The following is a 17908-nucleotide window of genomic DNA, read 5'->3' as shown; positions in this document are numbered from 1 at the left end:
TTGCCTTGCACGCGGCCGACCCAGGTTCAATTCTTCAATCCCTCTTGGAGAGCACACAAGCTACTGAGAATATCCCGCCCGCATGGCAGAACCTGGCAAGCTACCCATGGCATATTCGATATGCCAAAAACAGTAACAAGTCTCACAATGGAGACGTTACTGGTGCCCGCTTAATCATGAACAATGGGACGACAGAGTGTGGGTATGAATTTACAACTCTTTCTTATTGATACATAGTTTATTAGTGTCTAGGAGTGGTCTTTTTCTTTTTTTATTAATAAAAAAAGAAAATTTTATTAATTTTTATTAATAAAAATTATATTTTATTGAATCTCCATGTGGAAAATTGCAATGCTTTCAGGCTTAAGTCTCAGTTATACAATGCTGAAACAACCATCCCTTCACCAGTGCCCATATTCCACCACCAAAAAAAAAAAAAAGTACACCTCCCATCCCGCCCCCCTTCCCTCCCAACTGATAAATTTCACTTTACTTTCTCTTTACTTTGGTTACATTCACTATTTCAACAAAAACCTCACTATTATTGTTAGGAGTTCTGCACCAGAGTCAGACCTGTTGTGAAGAGATATGAGGTCACGCGTCCATGGTTTTGGATTTCTGTACTTTAGCAGCTAAGTCCAGGGAGATTTCTTCCAGATATTGGATTATTGCAAGCTTGTAACTCTCATCTGTGGTCGTCATAATATGGCGATCACCACGCCCTTACCCCCGGCAAGGAAGAGGCGAGAGAGAGAGAGAGAGAGAGAGAGAGAGAGAAATACCTTTCCCCTCCTGGGCAGGGATGGGGCCGTGGCTTAGTTCTCAGTCTGGAGACATTCTGCAAGGAGCTGCCCATACCAAAAGTAGTTTAGCTGGCCTCTGGAGTCATGCTCGTGCGGCCCCCAGGATCACATCTTGGCGGCCAGGAGTGTTCTTTTTCTAAATGAATATTCTAGATGCAGACTAAATATATAGTAGCTTTAACAGACTTTCATCTTTTCATGTAATTCCTTTAAGCTAACTTGAGTTTATAAATAAAACTTGGAAGACCCAGTAAACCTAAGGTATAGAATTTCAGTGTTAACTGTAAGTCTTTTTTTATGTTCTTTGAGGATTTTGATATTAGCCCAAAGACTATTTTACCATTAGTCAGCATATTTGTCTGTGTTTCATCCACACCATATACTAGATGCTAGTGAATATATGGAGGAATGTGTGATTTCCTGTAGTTCTTACTAGGTAACCTTTTGCCTCCTTTTAGCATTCTTAAATATATAATGTTATATTTTAAATATTCTTTTTTTTTTTTTTTTGCTTTTTGGGTCACACCCGGCGATGCACAGGGGTTGCTCCTGGCTCTGCACTCAGGAGTTACTCCTGGCGGTGCTCAGGGGACCATATGGGATGCTGGGATTCGAACCCGGGTCGGCCACGTGCAAGGCAAATGCCCTACCCGCTGTGCTATCACTCCAGCCCCTATTTAAACTATTCTTAAATAATGTCATAATAAAGCATTTTTTCCAGCTCAGTAAATCCTAAAATAATAAAATGTAGTTGTTTCATAGTACAGTAGATAATTTCATTTTTAAGCATTTTACTAAATATGTTTTTTACTTAGACATTTTTTTATATCTGCTGTAGGATGCCAGGGATAGAACCCAGGTCAGCTGCATGTAAAACAAATACTGTACTATCACTCCAGCCCCAGCTTTTCATAGGTTTTAGTTGCAATAAGTAGTGGGCCGGGGTGGAAGGGCTGTGTGTGTTAGTTTTTTCATTTGTTTGATTTTGGGGTTGGGACTACACCCAGCTCTGTCAAGGCTTACTTTTGGCACTGCACTCAGGAATTACTCCTGGTAGCTCTGGGGGGTAGGGGGGAGAGTGGATGGGATGCAGAGGATAGAACCCAGGCTAACAACATGTAAGGCAAGCTTCCTACCCTTGGTACTATCACTCCAGCTCCCTGCAATAAATAATTGTAAGGGTGTTTTATTCATGTTTTTAAATCACTTGAAAAAGTCCTAAAGAGTAGGAGGTAAAAAATACATTAGTAAATTTCTTTTATCCTTCCCAAGGAAAGTACTTGATTTTGTTTATTTTTTTGTTGGGGGCCACATCCAGAGATACGCAGGGTTTACTCCTGTCTCTCTGTTCAGGGATCACTTCTAGCAGACTTGATGGACAATATGGGGCCAGGGATGGAACCTAGGTTGGCCACAAGCAAGGCAAGCACCCTACCCACTGTACTATCTCTCCAGCCCCTGAAGTACTTGATATTTAATATTATTATTTCTGAAATGCATTGTTCAACTTCCACTATATTTAGAAGTTGCAAATAGGATGGCTATTTTGTTCTGTTTAAATGTACAGTTAAAATACACCAGAAACATATCATTATACCATGAGCCTGCACTCAAGACTGAACTGGCATTACTTCAGGTCTTGACCATTGAGCCACTGACGTGATCATAGAGGTACCATCTGTCCATGTGCTTTCATCCTATATGGAAACATGGAGAGTTTGCATGAATCTCTCGTGTGCATCTGGGCTTGAAAGACTCATAATTTTTAACTTCTCTTTTGAAATAAAACCAATTTTTTTCTGTGAAGTTTCACTACAAATGAATTCTCCTTAACCTTTTTTTTTTTTTTTAACATTTTCCAAGAATTATACAAGCAGGATTGACTTTTCCTTAAACTGTGCGGCCTACTTACAACAATTGATTGAATATGAAAGTGTCTGTGCATAATCTAAGTTGTTCTTCTTACCATTAATGACTTGGTTGGGCACTTAGCTTGCTGCAAGCATGCACAAACAATTTATGTTTGGCGCCCTTCTCTTTTACAGGAAACTCTGCCCTGTATTTATTTGAGTGCTATGATACTAGAACTGAGAGCTGGCACACGAAGCCCAGCATGCTGACTCAGCGCTGCAGCCATGGGATGGTGGAAGCCAATGGGCTGATCTATGTGTGCGGTGGGAGTTTAGGGAACAACGTGTCTGGGCGTGTGCTGAATTCCTGTGAAGTGTATGACCCCGCCACAGAGACGTATGTACCCATTTAAAACTCACTTCATGGCACCAGCTTGCGCCACTCCTATCCCTGGACAAGCCTGTGGTTTGTTCTGAAGAACAGGAGCAGCCTTGCCTACTCCCTTCCCAGGATGCTCTGTAAAGGCGAGCAATGACCAGCAGGCCCTTGTTAAAACAAAAACAAAATATCACTATAAAACCAGAATGATTGTTAATATCTCAGGATTAATCTTTACGTACTATTTGTCTTTTGAAAAGGTAAATCTATCAAATAGCTTAAGAGAAAAATTATAAATAATATTCAAGGGGCCAGCGCGATAGTACAGTGAGTAGGATGCTTGCCTTGCTTGTGGCCAACCCTAGTTCGATTTCCCGGTACCCCATGTGGTCCCCTGAGCCCACCAGGATTGATCCCTGATCACAGAACCAGGAGTAAACCTTGAGCATCACTAGGTGTGTCCCCCAAAAGACAAAAAACCAATATTGGAGCATTTCACTTAGGTCATATTTCCCTTTAATTGTTATTTGGAGTCTTTGGTTGATATTAAGCTGTTAAGAGCATAAGTCTGATGCCAATACAAATGTCTGTTGTGTGTCTAAGGGTATAGGCAGAAGAAGGGATTTTTTTTTTAAATTTTATTGAATCACCGTGAGATAGTTACAAGCTTTTATGTTTGGGTTACAATCTCACAATGATCAAATATCCATCCCTCCACCAGTGCACATTCCCCATCACCAATATCCTGGGTATACCCCCCTTTTCACATTCTCCCCCTGCCTCCATGGCAGACAATATTCCCCATACTCTCTCTCTACTTTTGGGCATTATGGTTTGCAACACAGACACTGAGAGGTCATCATGTTTGGTCCATTATCTACTTTCGGCATGCATCTCCCATCCCAGCTGGTTCCTCCAGCCATCATTTTCTTAGTGATTCCTTCTCTGTTCCATCTGCCTTCTCCCCTCCACTCATGAAGCAGTCTTCCAACTATGGGGCAATCTTTTTCAGCCCTTGTATTTACTGTCCTTGGGTGTCGGCCTCATGTGATGTTGTTCTATACTTCACAAATGAGTACAGTCCTTCTATGTCTCTCCCTCTCTTTCTGACTCATTTCACTTAGCATGATACTCTCCATGTCTATCCATTTATAAGTAAATTTCATGTCTTCATCTCTCCTAACAGCTGCATAGTATTCCATTGTATAGATGTACCGAAGTTTCTTTAACCAGTCATCTGTCTTAAGGCACTCAGGTTGTTTCCATATTTTGGCTATTGTGAATAGTGCTGCAATGAATATATAGGTACAGATGTCATTTCTACTGTACTTTTTTGCATCCTCGGGATATATTCCCAAAAGTGGCATTGCGGGCTCATATGGAAGCTCAATTTCTAGTTTTTGAAGGACTGTCCATATTGTTTTCCAGAAAGGCTGGACCAGTCAGCATTCCCACCAACAATGAAGGAGCGTCCCTTTTTCCCCACATCCACGCCAGCACTGGTTGCTTTTGTTCTTTCGAATGTGTGCCAGTCTCTGTGGTATGAGATGATATCTCATTGTTGTTTTGGTTTGCATCTCCCTGATGACTAGCAACGTGGAGCATTTTTTCATGTGCCTTTTGGCCATTTGTATTTCTTTTTTGAGGAAACTTCTGTTCATTTCTTCTCTTTATTTTTTGATGGGGTTGGAGGTTTTCTTCTTATACAATTCTACAAGTGTCTTGTATATCCTTGATATTAATCCCTTATCAGATGGGTGTTGGGTAAATATTCTTTCTCATTCTGTGGGCTCTTTCTGTATTTTGGTTATTGTTTCTTTTGAAGTGCAGAAGCTTCTTAGTTTAATGTAGTCCCATTTGTTTATGGTTTTTTTCCTTGTTTTTATATAGTATCTTGTTTTCATAGTATCCAATTATCCTATACTTACCATTCTTCCACTTGCATGGTCAGTGCTGTTTCATCCTTAAAGATGCTTTTAGCTTCAATGTCATGGAGAGTACAGAAGAAGGGATTAAATCTGGTGGTGGGGGGTTGGGGGGTGGGAATAGCTCAATAAAGTTCCAGGTCTTTGTGTGTAATACTGCTACCTGTGAATCAGTGTCCTTCAACATTGATGTTTCATGTTTGTGTTCTTTTTTTTTTTTTTTTTTTTTTTTGCTTTTTGGGTCACACCTGGCAATGTACAGGGATTACTCCTGGCTCTGCACTCAGGAATTACTCCTGGCAGTGCTCAGGGGAGCATATGGGATGCTGGGAATCGAACCTGGGTCGGTCGCGTGCAAAGAAAACACCCTACCCGCTGTGCTATTGCTCCAGCCTCACATGTTTGTGTTCTTAATCTCATTTATCATCACATCAAGTACATCAAGTTAAATAATGTACTTAAACCAACATTTAAATACATTATTTAACTTCATAGATGATAGTAGATTATTGGAGTAGCCTAAAGGTCTCAATGTAGATTTGAAGACCTGTATGTGAACAGTAAAAAAATATGCTAGTTTGCTGAGTGCTAAAAGCTCAGAATGTTTGCTTCTTATTTACACATAGATATTAATTAAAACCACGTATTACAGCTGTGATTACTATTTATATCTTCCCCTTTTATGTTGCCATTTTAGTTTGTTGGGCTCCATAGAAAATGCGTTTCTTTCAAAGATATGTTCATAGTATCCAATTATCCTATACTTACCACAGCCTAAAGAAAAAGAATCCCTATTTACCCCCTTTCTGATGTTCCCTAAACCCATGTTAAACTTTTTGTTTCCTATCATCCAGATATTGTTTGTGTAAATATACACATGTGTGAGTGGTAAATGAAAACTTAATTAAGGAAGATAATTTTTTATGAATTAATATATAGGAGAGGTTTTTTGTTTGCTTATTTTTTAACTTCCTATAAATAAGTACACTAAAAGCTTTGGTTGCTTTTTGTTTTGTTTTGTTTTTTTCAGATGGACTGAACTGTGTCCAATGATTGAGGCCAGGAAGAATCATGGTCTGGTGTTTGTCAAAGACAAGATATTTGCTGTGGGTGGTCAGAATGGTTTAGGTATGTGATATTAATTCACCATTCCACTTTCCCAATGAGTCTGCTGCTAGTTGTATATTTTAAATTCTCAAAAGATGTTTCTCTTAAATCTCTATATAAGCATGTATCATAGGCATCACTATGCCTATTTCTGTTTTTCAGGGGAACTCACATGTTTTATAAAACATTGCAGCACATGTAACATCCCTGTCTGTAATGGCAAAGATCATCAGCTATTGTGACAGTTGCCCATTTCCATATAGCCTCTGAAAAATGGTAGCACACTAGCCTAATCACTGCCAACTGACAGGGACATTTGAACACTAAGAAAACACTTCAGGGGCTGGAGCAATAGCACAGCAGGTAGTGAGTTTGCCTTGCACGAGGCCGACCCAGGTTCAATTCCCAGCATCCCACGAGCACCGCCAGGGGCAATTCCTGAGTGCAAAGCCAGGAGTAACTCCTGTGCATCACTGGGTGTGACGCAAAAAGAAAACACTTCAAACATTTTAAAAATATATTTTATAATTTGTGTCCAGGTTTGAATGGCAACCTCCTAAACATTTATAAACATTTCATGAAAATATCAATAAATAGTATTTTTAATGAATACATTTACATGCTCTTAAGTGTTATGCAAAAACGAAAAAACATCTTAAGTAATCGCTTTAAATAATAGGGAATCTCGATTAAATTTCTAGTTGTCCTCAAACTTCATTTTAGTATCTTTAAGTGTTACTTAAATATAACAAAGAAATTACTTCTTTCCCATCTCCTGTTACTGTTTATCACTGTTTTCCATAAACTGCTAAAAGATAAATGGCAGAAAGAGTAAGGACATTTGAACAGTTTAAGTCAAAACTAAACAGAAGGGAAATCTGCTGTTTAATTTACTTCATTTTCCCAGAACAAATAGAACATTTTTTTCATTTTGTAGAATACATATTTATGATTCTAAAACAATTAAAAATACATGTCGGGGCTGGAGTAATAGCACAGCAGGTAGGGTGTTTGCCTTGCATGTGGTCGACCCGGATTCAATTCCCGGCATCCCATATAGTCCCCTGAGCACCGCCAGGGGTGATTCCTGAGGGCAAAGCCAGGAGTAACCCCGTGCATTGCCGGGTGTGACCCAAAAAGCAAAAAAAAAAAAAAAAAAAAAAAAAAATGTAAGTCTTCACTGTGTTAAAGTAAGAACAAGATGGGTGTGTCTCAAAAAGCTTCCCACCCCAAGAAAAAAGTAAGAATAAGAACTTGGGGGTTCCCCAAGTTCAGGCCTCAGCATTACATGGCTCCCTGAGCACCAGTAGGTGGAGTGCAGCCTTGGTGGCCCCCAAGCACTGTTGGGGAGACTCCCCTCTCACATACACAAAAAATAAATTTCAGTGAAAATTATGTGGTTGTCCATAATAAAATTCTTAAAACTTTAATTCATACGTGAAAATTTCATGATGTTGTAAAAATGCTTATCGTTTTTACTTTACAAAGCTCATCGTAGAATGGTCAAAATAGCTGTTTTGTGTTGTTTCGCTCTTTTAAAGGTGGTCTAGACAACGTGGAATATTATGATATTAAATTAAACGAATGGAAGATGGTCTCACCAATGCCGTGGAAGGGTGTAACTGTGAAGTGTGCCGCAGTTGGCTCTGTAGTTTATGTCTTGGCTGGTTTTCAAGGTGTGGGCCGGTTAGGACACATCCTTGAATATAATACTGAAACAGACAAATGGATTGCCAACTCCAAAGTTCGAGCATTTCCAGTTACAAGCTGTTTAATTTGTGTCGTTGATACATGTGGAGCAAATGAAGAAACCCTGGAAACATGAAATGTGAGTGACCCTTGAAGACTCACCAGATTAAGAAACTTGAGGACCAGTGCTTTGTTCCAAGAGTTTGGTTACAAAGTTTCAGTTTGGTCTTTTCTTTTTTGAGGGAAGTTTCATGTAAAAAAAAGATCCCATAAGTTTTTTAAAATATGGATTCCCATACTTAATTTGAAGACCATATTTTACCTGGTCATATAGCCAATGACATAGTATAGCATAAAGTATAAGAATTTGGTAAAAATACAAATTCTCCAATGAATTTCACATGTGTAACTATGATTCTGACAGTGACATATTGTCTTATTAGTAGTAAAGCAGCCTTGTCTTAGCTCAAGATTCTATTTTCATACATTATGGAAGGACTTTGTAATTAGGTTTGTTTTTCTTTGGTTAAAAAAATTAAGAAAATAGTTTTAATTCTAAGTCAAGACAGGCAACTCAGATGGAGCAGTTCAGTCTCATAATTTGCTTCTCCTCGTCTGTTCCATTTAGTGCCAAATGAATTCCATTTTGAAAGCAACCAGAGTAAGTCAAGGCATACACACACACTGAAAAATCTTTATTAATGCATTTTGGGACTTGAAAAGTGTAACCAACTTCTCATGAAATGTATTCAATCCAAATATATTATCCTTTTTTTGGTTTAACACAGTGTCAACGTTTGTGCCCATCATTGTTTACATCACTGTTTTATCCAGTGGTTAAAAAATGATTATGCTTCTCAGTCTTCACTGTTGAATGATGAACTTGTAAAAGATAAAACTATGGCAAATTTCTTGGTAACTAGAATAGCACGTAATAGTTATGTAATATCAGTACTGACTTTGAACTTCTTACAGATTTAAAAGGTACATGATTTCATTAGCAGGACATATCAGATATTTTACACAGTTGTCTCAAAGTTTTGTAATGATTTGAAATAAATATTTTCATTGATTTCATATGGTCAATAAGTAATTTATAAACCCACTGCTCATTTTTTCCCTAGTCATATTTTGCCCCATTAAGGAATGTATGAAATGAAATATGTAAAGCCATCACCATTAATGTTTTCAATCTGATATAATTAAATATTTTTCAACTTAAAATGTGCTGCCAAGTTTATCCTTTATTTTAAAGGTGTTAATTATTTTTTCAGTTTGGGAAGCATTGTTTATATGTTAACATTCATCATTTTCTTTATATGATAGTTAGAATAAACCCCAAAAAGGTTTAAACTAAATGGTAAAAAAGCATTATAGAGTCCCTTTGTTTATTACACCTTTATTGAGATATTATTTCTTCCCCTTGCAATTCACTCAATTTAAGTAGCACTGTAGTACTGTCTTCCCGTTGTTTATAGATTTTCTCGAGCGGGCAATTTAACTATGCCATTAAATTTGCTTAGTATATTCACAGAAATGTGCCACATTGCAACACTGAAACATTTTTCAATACCATGAAAAGAAACCTCATCCTCCCTTCCCACTTACCCACTGTATTAGTTTTCTTGGGCTTTTGTAACAAACTAACACAAACTACCACAAAGTTCAGGAGACCAAAAGTTCCTACATCCAAGCAGAAGTTGTCCCTGCCTTTCTAGCTTCTGATAGTAGCTGGCAACCCTTGGGCTTTCTCAGCTTATAATTGCATCACTTTCTTCAGCCTCTTTTCTTCACAAGGACTTTTCTCAGGTGTGTCTGTCTTCACATGATATTAGAAGCAATAGCCATTCACTAACTCAACCCAGCGTGACCTTTTATCTTAACTAATTATTACTTCTACAAAGGTCCGATTTCCATATTCTAGCTAAACATGAACTTGGGGATATTAGGGATACAGTCCTGGGGGACCATTAATCTCTAGATTTGCTAGTTTTGAACATTTTCATATTGGGCTTAATGAGTTTGTACTTCAAGAATCAAAGAGAACAGGCATTAAGGCGTTTGCTCTGCATGCAGCCAGTCCTGGTTCAGATACTGGGTACAGAGCTGGAAGTACTGAGGGCACCATCAGGAAAGTCTCCCCTCCCAAAAAAAATATTCTGCTTCATTATTAAAAAAAACCTCTAAATGTCTTTCTTGTTTTGGGGTCACACCTGGCAGTGCTCGGCTTATTCTCAGCTCTGCACTCAGGAATCACTTCTGACGTGGAGGACCATATGGGGTGCCTGGGATGGAAACTGTGTTGGCCAATTGCAAGACAAGTACCCTGTCTTGTATTATCTTTCTGGCCCTGGAGAAATTAGATTTTTATATACTTTCAAAATACTAAGGCTAGAAAGATTGATTGTACAGTGGCAGGGCATTTTTTGCCTTTCATGTGGCTGCCTGAAGTTTGAAAAGTCAGAGACCAAAAGGAAAATCAAGGTTGAAAGGGAGGTTACTGGAAGCAGGAAAGCACTCCTTAGCAAGGTTCATGGGTCTCCAGGGAGGCCAGTGAAGTCGCGCCTACTATGGGGCTGCTTGGGCATCTTCTACAGCAATTCCAGTGGGAAAGGGGGCAGAATGGAATGAGGGAATAAAAGCTTCTGTGCAGCTTGTTTCCAGACAGGTGCTTCTGGGAACCTGTGAAATTCCAGGAATTCTAACAGGATGAAAAAATCTGCAAGAATTTCACAAGCCATGCCTACAAGTGCTCACCAATAGTTTTTGGTTTTGTTTTAAATTTTTTTTAACTGAATCACCATGAGATACAAAGTTTTCATGACTGAGCTTCAGTCATACAATGATGGAACACCCATCCCTCCACCAGTGTACATTTCTCACCATCAATGTTCCCAATATCCCTCCTGCCGTCCCCACCCCACCCCCTGCCTTTATGGCAGGCACTTTCCTTTTCACTCTGGACTTTTGGGCATTATGGTTTGCTATACAGACACTGAGTGGCCATGTTTATTCATCAAAAATGATATCAAGTGCCGTGAGGCACCATAGTTCTGCAGCAGGAGCTCCAGAGAATTGTTCTAGGGGATCCCTGAAAGGGAAACAAAGTACAGCAATTGTAGCACATTCTTCAAGAAACCAGTATCATCTCTTCCCAATCCTGTACATCTGCTACCACAGACATCAACAGGCTTGTTTGATTCTGATACTTCCCCTCAAGCAGAGATTCCATCATTCTCCAAGTCACACAGCCCCATGGCCAAGATCTTCACCTGATCTGTAGTGTTACCAATAGGCAGATTTACTCTCTACGAACTGAAAATTCAGTTTTAATCAAGTTCATTAGAGTACATTTATTTAACCTTCCTGCAGAACTAGAATCTGATTTCTACCAAAGACAAATTACATAGTTTTCTCTCCATTTTCATTTTAAATTTGCCAAATGGCTTAATAACCCTGGTTTGTTTCTTTACATAAATACAGCAAGATTGGACAATTTTCCTTTTGGGGTACCCTGTTACTTACTGGGAGGTCTTGGGAATTGGCCTAGGACAGAGTAGGAGACATACCAATTACAGCATTAATTTCTGCCTGTCACATCAGGACTACCCAGGCTTGGCTATGGTGAAGAAGTGAAGATCAGGTCAGCACAATGAGCTGGAGGTGGCCTTGGGCCTCTCACCCTCTGTAGGAGTGTCCTGGCAGACAGGAGTCCATCCCATTCCTTTACAGGATTGGAAGAGATCCCAGTTTCCATGTTTTTCTTGACACTGAGAGCAGGGCCCAGGCTGTGGTCAGTCATTGCAGATACGCAGATTTCTCATTTTCCTTAGCAGAGATGATTTCCAGTTCTTTGAGCCAACCTACCTCAAGGGTCATCCTGAGCTTTGTAGGGTACCTGTTATTACTGGGCCTGTTCCTATGATTTAAACCAATCCCTTTGACACTATTTCCCTGGAAGAGGGCTTTGGGATCCCATAAGTGGCTTTGGAGTTTCCTGTTTGTCTGAGGGGTAGACCCTACTACCAAGAGGAAAGATTTCCTATCTGAATTTGTGCAAATCAACATAGTGCCAGAAGCATCAAAAATGTATTAAAGATGCCAAGAGAGAAAAGGAAATAATTCGCTTTACTCACAATGAGATGCAGTATACTCTTGCTGTAGACCCTAGTCGAAAGAAGCATTAAGATCTGTAGTGGCAGGGGCTGGAGTGATAGCACAGCGGGTAGGGCGTTTGCCTTGCACGCGGCCGACCCAGGTTCAAATCCCAGCATCCCATATGGTCCCCTGCTCACCGCCAGGGGTGATTCCTGAGTGCATGAAGCCAGGAGTGACCCCTGTGCATTGCTGGGTGTGACCCAAAAAGCAAAAAAAAAAAAAAGAGATCTGTAGTGGCAGAGCACACAGTTAACAACATCATGTTGGATTCATTTAGTCCCATGTTGAAAAGCTTGATTTCCTGTAATATTTTTTAAGTGTCCAGTTGTCTAAGAGCACTGTAACATGAGACTGGACCACCGTCTAATATCTTTTCCATGGATCTTGCCAAATAAAGTATTAGAACAATCTGCAGATAGAATTTTAAGATCTACTTCTAACAACCAATTTGATCGTGTTTCTTTCCTTAAAACACATCCTTAAACCTCCTATACATTCCTTTACTTTCATTCTCTTCTGTCAAAACCAGCTTCACTTTAATAGGATTAATTTCTTTTCCCACTGATATCTCCATCCATTATCGCTCTTACTTAAAATATACATCTTTACTCCTTATAGTCACATCTTACATGTTTTAACTTTTTTTTTCTTTTTGGGTCATACCTGGCTTTGTACAGGGGTTACTCCTGGTTTTGCACTCAGGAATTACTCCTGGCGGTGCTCAAGGGACCATATGGGATGCTGGGAATCGAACCCGGCTGGCCACATGCAAGGCAAACGCCCTACCCACTGTGCTGTCACTCCAGCCCCACATGATTTAATTTTCTTATCTCACTGAACTGAGTACAGCTTGAGTTTTAAGAAATTTTGAAAAAATTGCTAATCATTGTCTCATTTAGAATGACCAAATTGTGCTCTGAAGTACTTATTAAAGTCTTGTCACAGATCTCTCTGAATAAAAATATTACATAAGTTCTAGAGATATTCAAAAGGCGTTAGAATCAAAGATCTTATAACACACACTACACTTGGCAGCAAAGCTTGTTTCACATATGAATTAATCAGAACATACTTGTCTTTAAGAGTCTTATCCCTAAAACATTGTTTTCTAGGAAAAATGCAAAAATATTATAGGGTTAAAGTACATAAATTGTAGTTTATGTACATTGTCATGAAGTAGGCAAGGAATTCACACTTATGGATAAAGCTCTCTTAAGGTCAGAACTAGGTATGGTGACAAGAGTGACATGAAATAATTAACAAATACTTAACGATAGCATGTGCTTCTTTGTGGGTAGACTAATATAATCCAGCAGTTATTTACCACATATTTTGTCAATTCTCCACTTTAGAAACCACTAAAGTTAAAGCATCTCTTTGCAGCTGTGGCTAAGTTTTAAAACAGCCTCTTTTTTCTCTTCAGTCTGTTATCAGAAGCAGGCAATAAATGTTCAAAGCTGGACGGTCTTTTCAGGAGGAGTGATAAATGGAGCTTTGTTCCCTGAAACTGCTATTTGTAAAACAGCCTAATTTCTCATTAAACTAGTATACATAGGGAGAGGCTGTTTTAGTGCTACTAGAGGGATAGTAAAGAAAGATTTAAAATATCCCAGAGGTTAAATCGCTGCATTCATCCTTTCTAAACAGGACTTAGGGAAATTTCTGCAAACCAGGCACAGAGTCAAATCAGCAAAAAGGCAGGTTTTTCTGGGAGATGTATAGTCCTTATGAGTCTGGGCCTCCTCAGTCTCCTGCTGCCAATTCCAGGATTGCTGGAATCAGGACCGGGTCAGAGGGAACTGTCCCCCAACTCACCCCCACCCCCACCCCCAACCCATCTCCATGCACTTACGGGTTTAGGGGCAGTCACTTCTCCAGTGACCCAGTTGTTCACATTCGGGGCATGGTCGGCATGGATTAAGGCAGGCCCTGGCACAATGCCCCTCCTTTTCATGTCTGAAGCAGGTTTCAGACAGCGGGTGGGGAGGGGTGGTTCGCCCCTGCCCTGGTGGGTATGTTTGCCCTTGTCTTGGACCCAATGGAGGCAGGTGTAATGCTTTTGCTAGTGCTCGCAGCTGTAATGCTGCTTCTGGCAACTGCAGGCTTCTCTGTCTGCGTTATCCCGTTTGTTCTGGTTATTAAAAACTTTAAAGGCTGAAAAAAAGAAATAATAATAATAATAATAATAATAAATAAAATAAATAAAAACCTTTAAAGGCTGGGGCTGAGTGATAGTACAGCGAGTTGGGCATTTGCCTTGCTGAGGCCTACCCCGGTTCAGTACCTAGGATCCATATGGTTCCCTGATCACTGCCAGGAGTGATTCCTGAGTGCAGAGCCAGGAGTAACCCCTGAGCATTGCTCAAAAAGCAAAAAAAAAAAAAAAAAAAAAAAATTCCTTTAACGGCCATATTCACCAGATCTCGAGTAGTTGGTCTGAGGACCGTCTTTAGCCTTTTTGAGCTTTTATCTAATGTCAGGGGCTGACTGAGAGATAGAGTGGAAAGGACAGTAGCCCCACCGCGGATTCATGGTCAAGTCTAGTATACCTTTGAAGAGCCTCTGGCAGGCGAATCTAAAAGACTCCTGAATCTTCATTAGGATTGAGTTTTTTCATTTTGCTTATCGTAATTGACAGCCTTATGGATTGCTGCCTACATGCCATGGATAAACCAGCCATACCAAGTGAGGGCATGTGCTCTTTAAATAATGGAGCTTCTTGGCATATGCAGTAGGCAGCAGAGAAGGTGGTGGGAGCAGAAGGTGGGTGAGCAGCGGAGAGGCTGAAGGTGGCAGTGGTGAAACAGGAGGAGAGAATAGGTCCAGGGGGTCTGAGTCATCCACGAGACTTGGCAGTGTCAGGAGGAATGTCTGAGGAGTGTCATGAGCAAGGGAGAATTTGGGAATCATGACAGGGTTTGAGTGGGGGGAAGGGAAGTGGGAGTGCAAAAGAAAGTCTGAATATAGGGATTTCCATCCATTGGTCATGACTTAAGCAGTGTGTCTTTAAGCTAGCAAATGTGGAATGATCTGAGAGTCCCATTTTGGGGCCAGTGCATACCCTTGCTCAGTGGGTACTGAGGCCAAACAATGTTATAGTAATGGATAAAGCTTTTGAGTTGAATATCCGGGACCAAGTTGAGGGCCTTAAAGGGAGGCCATAAAATGGTAAGAAGGGATGTCTCCCAATCCTTTCACAGCCAGGATGGGGGAGATTTGAAGTCCCAACAGGGGAGACAGAAACAGCAAACGCTCTTCAATGAATCTGAACTCCACAGGAATGACCCTGATGTGAGCTCATGGTTTACAGACAGGATACCTGAATGGAATGACAAGGACCAAAGGAAACCTCTATGCAGTAATGGGTCTTACCTAAAGCCAAAATATGGTGCAGTGAGGCGCCCATAAGGTTAGGATGAAGGTTCATCATAGAAGAGAAAGACCATTCCAGGCATAAGAAGTTCGGAATGAGTCCCAGGACCAGCCAATTGACGCTGATCCAAGAGCCCAGGTAGAGTACAGGAGTAAGCCCGGGAAGAGCTGCCACTGCTCACTGCTTCCCTTGTAAACCTGGATCCAGGATGAGGATTGTCCTGGCCACCAGATCCTCATTACTGGGTTTCAGCAACAACATGAAAGGCCTGGGAACAAGTTTGCAGAGAGGAAGAAACAGACCAAAACGAGACTCCGACTGAAGTGGAGGGTTATTGGAAGAAGCAAAGGGTGCTCCTGAGTGAGGGTCACAGTTTCTAAAGAGGCCAAGTGAAGTCGCTCCCAATGTGGAACTGCTTGGGCATCTTATAGGGCAATTGGCTGTGGGAGAGGGGGAGGAATGGAATGAGGGAGTAAGAGCTTCTGTGCAGCTTGTTCCCAGACAGGCGCTTCTCTGCAAGTTCCAGGAATTCTAATGGGATGGAAAACTCTCCAGGTGGCTTCATGAGCCCTGCTTGCAAGTGCTTACTAACAGTTTTTGGGTCCCTTTTACCCTGGGTTCCCTGGAACAATCCAACACAGTTCAATCCCCAGCATATAGTTCTCTCACCCCCCCCCACCCCCCTGGAATACTTCCTGAGCACAGAGCCAGAAGTAAGCCCTGAACATCGCTCTGAGTGGCCCTAAAACTAAAATAAATAAAATATCTCCTAGTAAATTTATAGAGGAAGAGATCATTTTACAGTGAAGCAACGTGGCAGGCACTACCTTAATCAAGGGAGCATGAGAACAGGTAGTGGATAAAGTGGAAATCGTGCACACGGGGAAAGTGTACTGCAGAAGCCACAGAATCATTCCTATAATCTGTCAAAAGTATATAATTTGGATCCAATCATGAGAAAGCATCAGATAAACCAGAATTGAAGAAGTTGTATAAAATAAGAAACTTGTATTATTTGCTCTTTAATAGTGACACTCTTAAATATTGCACGATATGATAGTCATTAAAATTAAAGTCAAGATAGGAACTGTTCCAGGTTGAAGGAGAAAAGGAAAATGGGAGTAAAGCTTGAACTAGATCCTCTTCTAATTCAAAAGAGCGTGAAAGCAGATTTTCTTGCTCTGGTAAATTCTTAAGAATTGTATGAAAGACTTGCATATAAAACTCACAAGATTAAAAGTTTATTGGGCAGTTAAAGTAGATGGGTCCAGGTCCCTCCCTAGATGTCCAGGCCTCTCCTTTACCCATGAACAACATCACTAGTCCTGTCCCTGTTATTTCCATGTCCATGAATGACCTCCCTGTCTTGTCCCACACAGTATACTCGCCTCCCAAGAAAAATGGCCATGTCCGATCCCCCAGTTGCTCTCTGTTCCATGTAGGCTTTCCTTAGTCTTTGACGATATCCACATATGTGTGGGCAAGGTCCCTGTGCTCTGTACCTTGTCACTACCTGAGCATCCTGCCTGTATTATGCCCCTGTCTGGGCCTATGATCTGTACTCAGACATCAGTGCCATCAGTCTGGGTGCACAGCCCTGATCCTGCAGGGAGAGGGCAAGGGACAGCAGGTCAGAGAGAGAGCAGAGCAAGTTGGGGCTAGGGGCTTCTTTTTACCTGCACCATATCCTACCCCCAGCCATCCTATTATCTATTCTAATTGGCTATCTGTCCCATGGGTAAGATTAAAGTGACAACTAAATTCACCTGTCACTCCACCTGTCTGCTCCTGCTGTATCAGAATCATTCAGAGGGCATTATTGGGAAGAAATATGAATGGTAAAAAGGCACATGAAAAAATGCTCTTCATCACTAATCATCAGAGAGATGCAGATCAAAACAATTATGAGATACCACCTCACACCACAGAGAATGGCACACATCCAAAAGAACAAAAGCAACCGCTGTTGGCGTGGATGTGGGGGAAAAGGGACCCTCCTACACTGCTGGTGGGAATGCCGACTGGTTCAGCCCTTTTGAAAAACAGTATGGTCACGTCTCAAAAAATTAGAAATTGAGCTTCCATTTGACCCAGCAATACCACTTCTGGGAATATATCCCGGAGAGGCAAAAAAATACAGTTGAAATGACATCTGCATTCGAATGTTCATTGCAGCAATGTTTACAATAGCCAGAATTTGGAAAAAACCCGAGTGCCCGAGAACGGATGACTGGTTAAAGAAACTTTGGTATATCTACACAATGGAATACTATGCTACTGTTAGGAAAAGTGAAGTCATGAAATTTGCATATAAGTGGATCAACATGGAAAGTATCATGCTAAGTGAAATGAGTCAGAAAGAGAGAGACAGACATAGAAAGATTGCACTCATCTGTGGAATATAAAATCAAATAAAAGAATAGAAGACTAACAGCCAAGAATAGTAGAGATAAGTAGGTTGGCTCCAAGGCTTGGAAGCTGGCCCCATATGCTGGAGGAATGAACAGCTCGCATAGAGAAGGGAACACCAGGTAAAGTGTGGTTTTAGGTCCCGCACGGGATGGGAGATGCACTCTGAAAATAGAATATAGACCAAACACGATGGCCACGTAGTGCCTCTGTTG

The 17908-nt window shown here is 40.7% G+C and overlaps 1 protein-coding gene across 2 annotated transcripts in view; it reads left to right on the top strand.

Annotated features, from left to right (window-relative positions):
• Positions 1-8992, top strand: part of KLHL7 (kelch like family member 7) — a 48640-nt gene extending 39648 nt beyond the window's left edge. For both annotated transcript variants that reach the window (XM_004604084.2, XM_055137279.1), the window contains 3 exons: positions 2849-3050; positions 5988-6085; positions 7606-8992. In XM_004604084.2, coding sequence (XP_004604141.1) covers positions 2849-3050; positions 5988-6085; positions 7606-7889 — 584 coding nt within the window. In that variant the 3' untranslated portion in view covers positions 7890-8992. The remainder of the gene's footprint in view (positions 1-2848; positions 3051-5987; positions 6086-7605) is intronic.
• The last annotated feature ends 8916 nt before the right edge of the window (positions 8993-17908 follow it).

Source organism: Sorex araneus, chromosome 1 (assembly GCF_027595985.1).
Source record: "Sorex araneus isolate mSorAra2 chromosome 1, mSorAra2.pri, whole genome shotgun sequence".
Lineage (NCBI taxonomy): Eukaryota > Metazoa > Chordata > Mammalia > Eulipotyphla > Soricidae > Sorex > Sorex araneus.
Note: the sequence above shows the minus strand (reverse complement) of the source record. Positions and strands in the feature narration are given on the sequence as shown.